The sequence below is a fragment of the Petaurus breviceps genome, unplaced genomic scaffold (genome assembly GCF_028583685.1).
Source record: "Petaurus breviceps papuanus isolate PSGF00001 unplaced genomic scaffold, PetGlider_PUasm1.0 185, whole genome shotgun sequence".
Lineage (NCBI taxonomy): Eukaryota > Metazoa > Chordata > Mammalia > Diprotodontia > Petauridae > Petaurus > Petaurus breviceps.
In genome coordinates, this window is record NW_027185797.1 from 6,220,219 (window position 1) to 6,231,311 (window position 11,093).

Genomic DNA, 11,093 nt, shown 5'->3' on the forward strand with positions numbered 1-11,093 from the left:
GAGAGAGAGAGAGAGAGAGAGAGAGAGAGAGAGAAAGGGGTGGAAGGGAGAGGGGGAGGGGGAGGGAGAGGGAGAGAGAAAGAGAACAAGCAGTATGTAGCAGACAACATATGGAACTTGAAGTCAGCTTTCCTAGATTCTATTACTACTGCTAAAGACCTTGGCAAAGCATCAGGACTTTTGTGGATCTCAGTGTCTTTATCTGTAAAATGAAAGAGTGCTCTCCAAGGTCCCCTCCAGGTGAGAAATGAATATCCCCATTAATATCATCACCACAATCATCTCTATCACCTTCACCTTCTTCCTAATTTTTCCACTTTGTTGCTGCTTTCAAAAACCTAGTAGCTTACTGCCCTACAATACACATTTTACTTTCTCTGTATTGGCCAGAGAATAGGTGTCAGATTAGAGTGTGTGTCCTCCTTTTTAATAGCAATTTTCACAGAAGCTAAATATAATTAAAGTGCCCAATTCATTAAGTCTTGATTGTACCGAACAGCCACCAGGGGCCATGCTAATAGCTAATAGCTGAGCAAAAGAAAAACTGAAAATTCTCTTCCCTTCTTATGGAGCCACTGAGATGCTGGCTACAAAATTGGATCTGCACTTTTTTTTGTAAAGGCTATAAGTTTAGCCAACTTTCTTTCAGTTTAATATCTGTTTCTATTCTTATGAAGTTTTTTTTTAAACAGAAAGCCTTGGCACTACCAAACATGCTAATATTATGACAGGATTAATAAGACACATGCAGACTTTAAATTTTATTCTAAATGCACTATAATGAAAGGGACATCTGATGACTTAATTTGTTTATTCCCATATACTCTAGTGAACCCATGACCTCACTGATATGGACATTTTCTTCAATGATGCAAGTCACACACAATTCATCTATGCCAGCTCATCCTGTCTATAATGTGCCATAAATCTTCCTAAAAGACCTCCCTCACCTGCTCTTGACCTTGTATGGATGCCACTTCAACGTGAGGGTTCTCTATCAATTATCCCTTCCTCACTCTACATGACTAGTCTGTTTTTTACTAGTTGCATACATATCTAATGACATCTTTTACATAACTTTTCCCACATTATCTCTCATCTGAAATGTGTTGCAGTCTGTTCACAGCCACCCTGTGTCTCTCCACTGCTCTTTGGGTGAACTTCAGCGTTAATTCTTTAGAAACTATAGTATTTCATGACTTGAAGTCATACACCATTGCTAGAAGAAGAGCTAGAAGAATTCCCAGATGGCTGCCTGGTCTCTCATATAGGACATTTAATCTCCTCAATCTTGGCTTTAATCCTGGCTGTTCACATGACTGGAATGCACTTTGTCCTCCCCTCTGCCTCTTAGAATGTCCAGCATCCCTCAAAACTTTGCTAAAGTGCTATCTATAAGTGATGCTTTCCGGATCTCCCCAGATGCTAAGGTCTATCCCATGAGGTAGATAACTTCAGATTTACTTTGTATAGATTTAGTATCCACTGGGATATTTATATATTTCCTCCCAAAGACCATAAGCTCCTTGAGGACAGGGATTATTTCATTTTTGTCTTTGTAGTTCCAGCACTAAACACAAAGCCTGGTTAAGTACAGCCCTAGGAAAATGATTGCTTGATTGAACATAATGGTTTGGGGATGGTGGAGAAATCTGGGATAATTAAAAGAACAGCAGTCTCCCAAAGATAATCCAGACTGCTTTTGTCTTGCTGCTTAATGAGGCTAAAAGCTAGGTTAGGCAAAGTTGTGAAGGGCTTTAACTGCTAAACAGAGGAGTTTATAGTTTATCCTAAAGACAGTAAGAAGCTACCGGAGTTAATTAAGGAGAAGAGTCACATGGTCACATTTGTATTTAAAATTACTTTGGTGGCAGCATATAGAATGAGTTGGTGTGGGGAGAGGCTTGAGGCAGAGAGACTGATTAGGAGGAGACTGTTGTAACAATCTAGGTTCAAAGCACTGAGGAACTGAACTAAGGTGGTGATTACATGAGTGGAGAGAAGAGTCAGATAAGAGAGTGCTGGGAAAGTAGAAATGGCAAGATGTACCCACTGATTGGATATTACATAGGGTGAGGCAGAGTGAGGAGTCCATGTACTGCCAAGGTTATGAGACCAGAAGGATGGTGGTACCTTTGACAGAAACAGGGAAGTTGGGAAGAAAGAAGCTTAAGGAGAAAAGTGACTTGGATTAGTATAAAGAATATGAAAATGGAGAAGATGCCTTTAATCCATAGATATCAGGAATTATAAAAGTGGAAGGGAAAAGACAGAGATTGATAGGGTAGAGTAAAGAGCAAAAGAAGGAGGAATAGAGAATGAATGAATGAAATAGAAGTATCATGTTTGGAGCTTTAAGGACTAGGAGTCTGACAGTGCCATTGATGGTGATGAAAAAGCTGAATTTGTAGTTCAGGTCTGGAAAAGGTGATGAGTTTGATTTTAGAGATGTTAAGTATCAAATGGTCATATCTCTTAAGGCAAATACTATCAATGCAATCTTTATTACAATTAATATTTTTCTTCACAAGATCATAATGTCAGTTTAAGATGCTCAGATTTTTAGCCTACTCCAACTTAAGAGATTACTTCCTGAGGCAACTCAGTGGCATAATGGATTGAGCATTGGACTTGGAATTGGAAAATCTCAAATTTGAAAGATACTGACTAGCTGCATGACTGTGGGCAAGTCACTTAACCTGTATCTGCCTAAATTTCATCATCTGTAAAATAGATATAATAATAACACTTCACAGGGTTGTCATCAGGATCAAATGTGATAATATACATGGAGTGTTCTGCAAACCAAATAAATGCTAGATGGAATAATGTCTACACATCAATATGGAAGAAATTAGATTTAAATAAACACATTCTACCTTATACAAAAACAAACTCTAAATAGGTACATGTATTAGTTGTGAGGTCATATCAAACAAATTAGAGAAACAAGAAAAATACCTTTCATTTTTATGGATGAGTGAAAAGTTCATGAAGAAAGGATATAGAGAATCACAGAAGATGAAATGCATGATTTTTGTTATCTAAGTTTTTTTAATGTTTTATATAAACATACCCAATAAATGTAAGACTAAAGAGAAAACAGTGGGTTGGGGAGTGGGGAATCTTTGCAGTAAGTTTCTCTGATAAAGATCTCATTTTTAAGTACATGGAGAACGAATATAAATTTGCAAGAATTAGATTCATTCCCTAACTGATAAACAGTCTAAGAAAATGAACAGGCAAGTCTCAAGTGAAGAATCCCAGTCTATCTGTAGCTATATGGAAAAGTTCTCCAAATCATTACAGATAGAGAAATGCAAATCAAAATCATTCTGAGATTCTACCTCACACCCATTACATTGGCATAGAGGACAAAAAAAGGAAAAATTATGAATGTTGGAGGGGTTATAAGAAAACAGGCACATTGATGCACTGTTGGTGGACCTGTGAATGGATAGAACCATTCTGGAAGATAGTTTGGAATTAGGCACAAAAAGTTACTGAACATTTCATGCCACTTGACCAAGATCTACCACTGCTGGGTCTATGTTCAAAGGAGACAAAGAAATAGGAAAAGGTCCTATATGTTCAAAAATATTTATAGTAGCTCTTGCAGTGGTGGCAAAAAGCTAGAAACTAACAGGAGAGCCATGAATGAAGGAACGACTGAATAATTTTTTGGCATATAAATGTGATGGACACTGTGTTGTGAAAAATGAGGAAACAGATGGTTTCAAAGAAGTACAGAAAGACTTATGTGAACTGATGCAGAATAAAGTAAGCAGAGATGGAAAGTAACAATAAAAACAACTAGTACTTTCTTAGCATTTTAGGGTATTCAGGTGCTTTACAAACATTTTATTTGGTCCTCACAACAACCCTGAAAAGCTGGCACACTAGATTTGAATTCAGGTCTTCCTTACTCCAAGGACAACTCTCTATCCACTGTGCCACTTACCTACCTCCTTGGTAACATCAATTTTGTAAAAAAAAAAAATGAACAATTTTTGAAGACTTGTATAAACTGTTGAAGAATCAGATTAGCAAAACCAGGAGAACAATTTGTACAATAATAACAACACTGTGAAGACAAACAATTTGGAAAGTTATTGAGCTATAATCTATACAGTGACCATCCATGATTGCAACATACTATCTGCCTCATGACAAAGAAGTGAAAGATTGACAGTTTGGAATGAGATGTATATTTTTATATGCAGCTAATGAGGGAATTTGTCTTCCTTGACTGAATATTTATTAGAAAGAATTCACTTTTTTTTCTTTTCTTTTTTTAAATGGGGTGGGAGCTTGGAGGGAGAGAGAAATTTCTGTTAATAAAAAAATTCAGAAAATAGAGAGGTGGGGGCATTGCATGCACTTTCAGATGAGGTCACTATGGTGTTTTGCTCAATTTTTGATTAATTATAAGAGACCTCTCATGGAGTGAGTGAAATTTGTAAATATTTTTAATGTAAAAAATCAATAAAACTTAAATATATTCCAGATATTATTATTGTTGCTATGGGCAATTTTTATTACTAAAGCCACTTTTCAAAGGGCTTTAGAATTTAATTACCAGGCACAGATAATGAAAAGTGCCTCCTCTCTTGGGAGGGAGGAGGAAGACAGTAGTGTTGAGGAGAGCAAAGGAGGAAAGGTGGCATGATGAGTCAGGGAGTAGAGGGATACAAGAAATACCAAACTGTAGTGGAGATCAGAAGAGAGAAAGCTGTAGGGTGCCCTCCATTCAGTATATGGCCAAAGGGAGAAAATGGAGGAACTTTAGGAAAAATGAAATGAGGCTCAAGAATTATCTGCTTGCTCTGTGTTCCTTTATAGGATTTCTTCAGCAAGTCTGACCCATTTTTGGAGATCTTCCGTATGAATGACGACGCCACTCAGCAGCTGGTGCACAGAACTGAGGTGAGGAGTCACTTTCACATTGTCTACTAAAAGGCAGGTTGGCCCGTTAAGGCACAGGGCAACTTTCTGAGCCTACAGGGCTTCTACAAATGCAATTTAACTCAACAAATACTTTCTAAGCACCAGCTATGTGCCTAGCACATGGCAGGTATTCAGGATACAAAGACAGAAATGAAAACAGTCTGGTCTATAATAGGAGTCTGTATTCACCTCCTATGAAAAACGACATGTGTACAGACCAGTAAGCATCAAATATTACTGAGAGTTTAGTAGATCATCTCTGAGGTCGCTTTTAGTGCTAAGTCAATGATCCTCTGATCCTCCAAATACCATTGGTCAGATTCAAATCTCTATCTCAGGGCCACTTGGATTTTGCCTCAGGTTACAGAATTTGGTGAGCATTGAATTTAAAGGGGATGACTGTGCTCTCAAGCTTTTTAGTAGCATAGTTACAGCAGATACTAGCACCTAACTAGAAAGAATAATTGGTTTACAATGGAAGGTACCAGCTGTCAGGTTGTTGTGAGCTAATCTCCTACATTACTTGTCCATACTATGGCCTCCCCAACAGCAGCGTCATGCCAATGACCTGGGGTCTCTGTCTCCCGCAGAACCCCATAAAGAAGAGTATCATTTATTCCATTTACCCAAAGCAAAGTTTATGGGATATACCCAGGCACAATTTCTTGTTATGGTTCTGATCATACTCCTAGTTTTCAAGAATCATTTTCTTCATATACCTCTAAATTCTTTCCTCTGTTTTTATGATGATGGGCACCTACAGTCTGCCCAGCTGCCCAAAACTCTGAAATCTATCTCAACTAGGAAGAGTGGTGACCATGTGGGTCAGCCAATAGAGGATTACTGTTTTTTCCACTTCTTGGTTGACTACCATGTGACTACTAAAGCATTCTCATTCGCTGGGAGGAAGGTGTTTTTTTATTTCAAGCAGAAATTATCGGATTTCCTAAATTCATAAGTGTGATGCCTTCCAACGTTGGGGCTATCATGTGATTTATGATTACATCAAATTCTAGAGGAATTTCCATAGTTTGGGGTGGAAGGTTGAGAAGTTTAACCTAAACAGAAAGTGGATAAAGGAAAAAAGGGCTTACCTAGCTAGCCCCTTCTTCCCCCATCACCTTGATTGTGTCTCCTTAGTAAGAAGCAGAGCAAAGCCACACAAAGTTGCTATGGCAATGTATCTGACCAAAGTAAAAGCTGTCCTATGAATCCAACTAATAATAATAAATTGATAAATACAATGATAATATAAATAATCAATAAAAGTAAGAATTATTAAGATAACCTCATTTTACATTTATTTTTATACATTTATAATTGATAGCCTATTATAAATATTTTTAAAGCTACTAACTAAAAATGAGCCATAGAGAAAGCACTGAATGAATATCCCTTCAGTTAGGATGAATTCAACTAAATTAGGCTTCCAGCAGTCCACCATCTGTGCATTGGCCTGGCCTTGTCTTTCTAAGCCATTGAGGGGATAGCACTCTGTATGTGGGGGCCTGAATTCATGAGGTAGTAAGTTGCTTTCTAATTGACTTTGACATCTCAATAAACTGTACTTTCAGCTTTATTCTCAAGAATGATTAGGTCCAATAGCAAAGACCCTGGATTTGGAGTCAGGGGTTGAAATCCTGCCTTGGTCACTCATTGTCTTTGTGACCTCACTAGTCAACTGATCAGCAAGATACCTTCCAAGTCTAAATCTATAATCCCACAATCTGTATACATAAAACTAGAAATTTGCTCACCCATCATCTTAACTGTCTAAAATTTCAAGTGAACCAATGAAATTTCACTTATAGGAGAAAACCTAGAAAGTCCCTCAGATTTTGTAATTCCTAAAACATATTGCTTTGACTTAGATGGTATGATGGCCTTGGAGTTAGAAAGATACAGATTCAAATCCCACTTGTTACTCTTCTTAGCTGTGTGACAACAGGCAAATTCCTTAGCCTCTCTGGCCTTTAATGTCTTCAACTGCAAAATGGGAATACTAACCACTGTATTAATCCAACAAGGTTATGATGAGGCTTAACTGGGCTAACATAGGTAAGATACTTAGCAAATTTTTAAGAGTAATATATTATTATTACTATTGGATTATACACCAAGTCAGTATTACTAAATAAAGCTACTAAGGAGTGGTCCAGTCTTCTAGACAGAGTTGATGCCTTATCTCCCTAAGGGGCAAAGTTCTTGCTGACCTGATTTTGGAGAATTCATTTCATGACTGATGGTCCTGCAGAACTAGATGTTATAGGATCATAGATTTAGAACTGAAAGAAAGGCCTTAAAGAATATCTAACGAAACCTCCTCATTTCTCAGATAAAGAAACTGAATTTCTGTGAAGCTGAGTTGCCCAAGGTCACAGCACCTGGGACTTCAAACCCACCATCCACTGACCAGATACTAGCCACACCTGTGGAGTCCCAGCCCAATTTTCTATATCACCATTGTCTTCAGCCAGGTGGTTTATATTGGGAATCGTAGTCATTAAACAATACAGGCAGTGCTTGCTAGCCTGGCCTATTTCCAGGGAATTCTGCCCCTAATGATCCATTCAATGGACAGTATAAAAGATTTACCACTTCAGCTCTTCATTAAGGGACCTGTCCCTGATGAATGTCCTTTTCATAGGCCATAATGATGCTTCAATTGGTTTTTATTTTGAAATGTGCAAATGTCAAGAATTTCCTTTCTTCCCCACCCCTCTTTCTCTTCTCAGGTTGTGATGAATAACTTAAGCCCAGCTTGGAAATCATTCAAAGTCTCTGTAAATTCCCTGTGCAGTGGAGACCAGGACCGTCGACTGAAGGTCAGAGATCTGTGTGTGTCAGGAAAAAAAATCTTTCTCTAAAATTTCTTTCCCTTGCCCTTCCCTCCTTTCCCTCTTAATTTTCAAATGAAACGGCTGCCTTTCCATACATCCCCTACTCCTGTCCTGTATCTGCTCTTTAACCTCAGGTAGGAAGAGAAGTCTTGCTTCTAATGGAAAAAATTATGGCTGTTTTCTGGGTCATCTGTTGTGGCAAATTTCATCTGTGCTGGGGAAGTAAAAAACTTCCATGATTTTAGGGAGTGATATAGAGAGGTGTTTTCCAGGCAGTGTACAGCCTATCCATAGAAGACCCCAGATGTATAATGTCAGGGTCACGACCCTTGGAGATGGACTTGCTCAGATAAGTTGCTGCTGAGGTGGTGAGAGTGGTTGGGTGGTGTTGGCCACTAAGGATGGCCAACTTGGTAAAGTGGGTGAATACTCATTCTGTGACTGTGTATGGCTCCCCCAACCCCTCACTGGGCACTTAAGGCTCTCTCACACATGCCTCTGGAGCGATTGTGGAGCATTCTGTTCTTTTGTTCAGATGAATATACAATCTGATGAAAAAGGAAGCTTTGGGTGAGTAGGGGTTGTGTCATTCTTTGTATTTGTTGGTCCTGCACTTAACAGAGTGCCTGGGCATCTAGTAGGTGCCTAATAAATGCTCATTGATTGACTGACAGTGGCAATGAAATGTATAAATACCATAAGCTTAAAGCAAATATACAGTTCAAGTTTGAGACCACAGTATTGGAAGCTGAGGTGAAGGAGATGATGCCCTGACTCTGGAGAATATGGTTTTAGTGCCCATTTCTGGTTCTTACTACTCAATGACCTTAGACAAGTCACTTCTCCCCCTCATGGCCTCAGTTTCCCCATCTGTAAAACGAGGAGGATAGACTAGATAGCAAGGGCACTGGGCCTACAGTCAGGAAGACTTGAGTTTAAATTTGGTCTCAGATACTTCTTAGCTGGGTGACCTTGGGCAAGCCCCTTAACCTTGTTTGCCTCAGTTTCCTCATCTGTAAAATCAGCTGGAGAAGGAAATGGCAAACCATTCCAGTATCTTTGCCAAGAGAACCCCAAACAGGGTCACCAAGAGTCAGACACGATTGAAACAGCTGAACAACAACAAAATGGGGGTGATAATAATAGTACCACCCTCACAGGGTTACTAAGAGGATCGAACAAATAATAAAAGTGCCGTGCTTGGCGCACACAGCGAGGGCTGTGTAAGTGGTGGGGTTGGTGTCATTATCAGTACAGGACATGGCTGGAGAGGTCCCTTAGCATCCTGGTAGGACATCCAGTGGCCTAAAGGGATAGCGTCTCCTTGAATATCTACCAAAGGCTAAGACGCTGATTTGGGCCTGCAGGAGAAGAAGTAACCCCAACAGAAAGAAGATAAAATGTCGAATGTCTAAATCAGATTGTAGTTTAAAAAAAAGAAGGTTAGAAGAGAGCTTTTATGTTTTTCTGACTTTGGCATGTTTTGATGTCTGCTGGGGAAAATAACATAGGAAAATAATACATTGTTCTGGCTCTGCCTCCACAGAATCTCTCACAAACATTCAGGTGTTATCTCTTTCACGCCTACATTTATGACTGCATGGGTCCTTCTCCCTGTCTCCACTGACAGTGTTCAGGCTGTTATCACCTCTTAACCCAAATTCATAAAATGACTTCCTGCATGCCTCCCTGCTTTCCAACCTCCCTCCCTCCCCTGTGTCTGATTCACCACTGCCAGACTATCCTACTAAGGCAGATGTCACTCCTCCACTCAAACATTCAATGGCTCCCTATTGTCAGCGGGATAAAATGTAAACTACCTAGCCTGACACAGAAGGACTTGCACAGTCTGGTTTCCAACCTCCTTTCCAAACATACTCCATGTTGCTCTCTTCGTACACTCTACTGCAGCCAAACTGAATTACCATTTGTTTCCCAAATTTGATACGACATCAGCCATCTTGGGTGTGGTCACATGAGCGGTCCTTCATGAATGCACTGCCTCCTCCTCCAATTCAGCAGAATCTTTATCATCCTTCAAGACTCACCTTTGATTCTCAAACTCCTTCATGGATACTCCCCTGATTCCTGCCCAAGCCTGCCTCAGCTGTCAGTCATCTCTCAAATTACCTGGAATTACATTTATCTCCACTTAGGTGGTGCAATGGACCTGGAGTCAGGAAGACAAGTTCAAACCCAGCCTCAGACACTTACTAGCTGTGTGACCCTGGCCAGGTCACTTAATCTGTCTGCCTCAGTTTCCTCATCTTTGAAATAGGGATAATAATAGCATCTACTTCCTAGGATTGTTTGGAGGATAAAATGAGATCATATTTGTAAATAGCTTTGCAAACCTTAAATGCTAATTATAGAAATACCTGCCATTGTTGAAATAGTCCAGATAAGAAGCAAGAAGGGCCTAAGCCAGGGTAGTGGCTATCTGAGTGGAGAGAAAGGAAAGGATGCAAGAGATTGTGTAGAGGTCGAATCAACAAGACTAAATAATGGGTATAGAAAGTCAAGGGCACCTCTGAGGTCATGGCGGTGGTATGTGGCCCATATGATGCCTTCTGTCTCACTTCTTGTAAGCCACTAACATGCTAAAGCCAACTTTGGTCACACATACATTGTTCCATTGGACTTTGGATTACCTGTAATTTTGACTTTAGAAACTGTGGTGTTTCATGCTTCACTGGGAAAATATTGATATTAAAAGATGGGTTTTTTTTCCAGAGGGCAGCTGAGAATATTTGAAAACTCTACCTATTTTCTCAGATGTAATCGAGTCTGTTCTCTTATTCCTATTGAATATTGGACCTGGTTCACTGTCTGTCTGTCATATCTATTCAAAGATATATTTACTGATGGATCAACTCAGTGGTCTGCCCATATAGCATAGACTGGTCAATAGACATTCTCTATCCAGTTGTAGCAAAGGAGATGGGGAAAGTATATGAATGGTATCCGTGTATTTCATGCATGAACTCCACTGGTAAAATGTTCCAGGGCTGCGTGTCCCTGACAGCCAAGGAGTTGTTGATGCTTTCCTTTAAAATCCAACCTAAATCCCAACATTTTAAACCTATCCCTGCTTGCTCTTTCCGCAGAGGAGTGAACTGACTTATGTACCCTCATTCCTACAAATTATTTTTAATATAATTAAAGTCTGCTCTTTGAACATCTTCTCTCCCCCTTCCTCCCCATCATATAATAGAAAGAATATTCAGCTGAGAATTGGGAGAACAGGGTTCCAGTCCCTGTAGTAGTAGTAGTAGTAGTAGTAGTAGTAGTAGTAGTAGTAGTAGT

At 39.5% G+C, this 11,093-nt stretch overlaps 1 protein-coding gene across 2 annotated transcripts in view; it reads left to right on the forward strand.

The window, feature by feature from the left end:
- Positions 1 to 11,093, forward strand: part of CPNE4 (copine 4) — a 679,918-nt gene that overhangs the window by 543,701 nt on the left and 125,124 nt on the right. For both annotated transcript variants that reach the window (XM_069088381.1, XM_069088382.1), the window contains 2 exons: positions 4,843 to 4,926; positions 7,683 to 7,772. In XM_069088381.1, the coding sequence (XP_068944482.1) occupies positions 4,843 to 4,926; positions 7,683 to 7,772 (174 nt within the window). The remainder of the gene's footprint in view (positions 1 to 4,842; positions 4,927 to 7,682; positions 7,773 to 11,093) is intronic.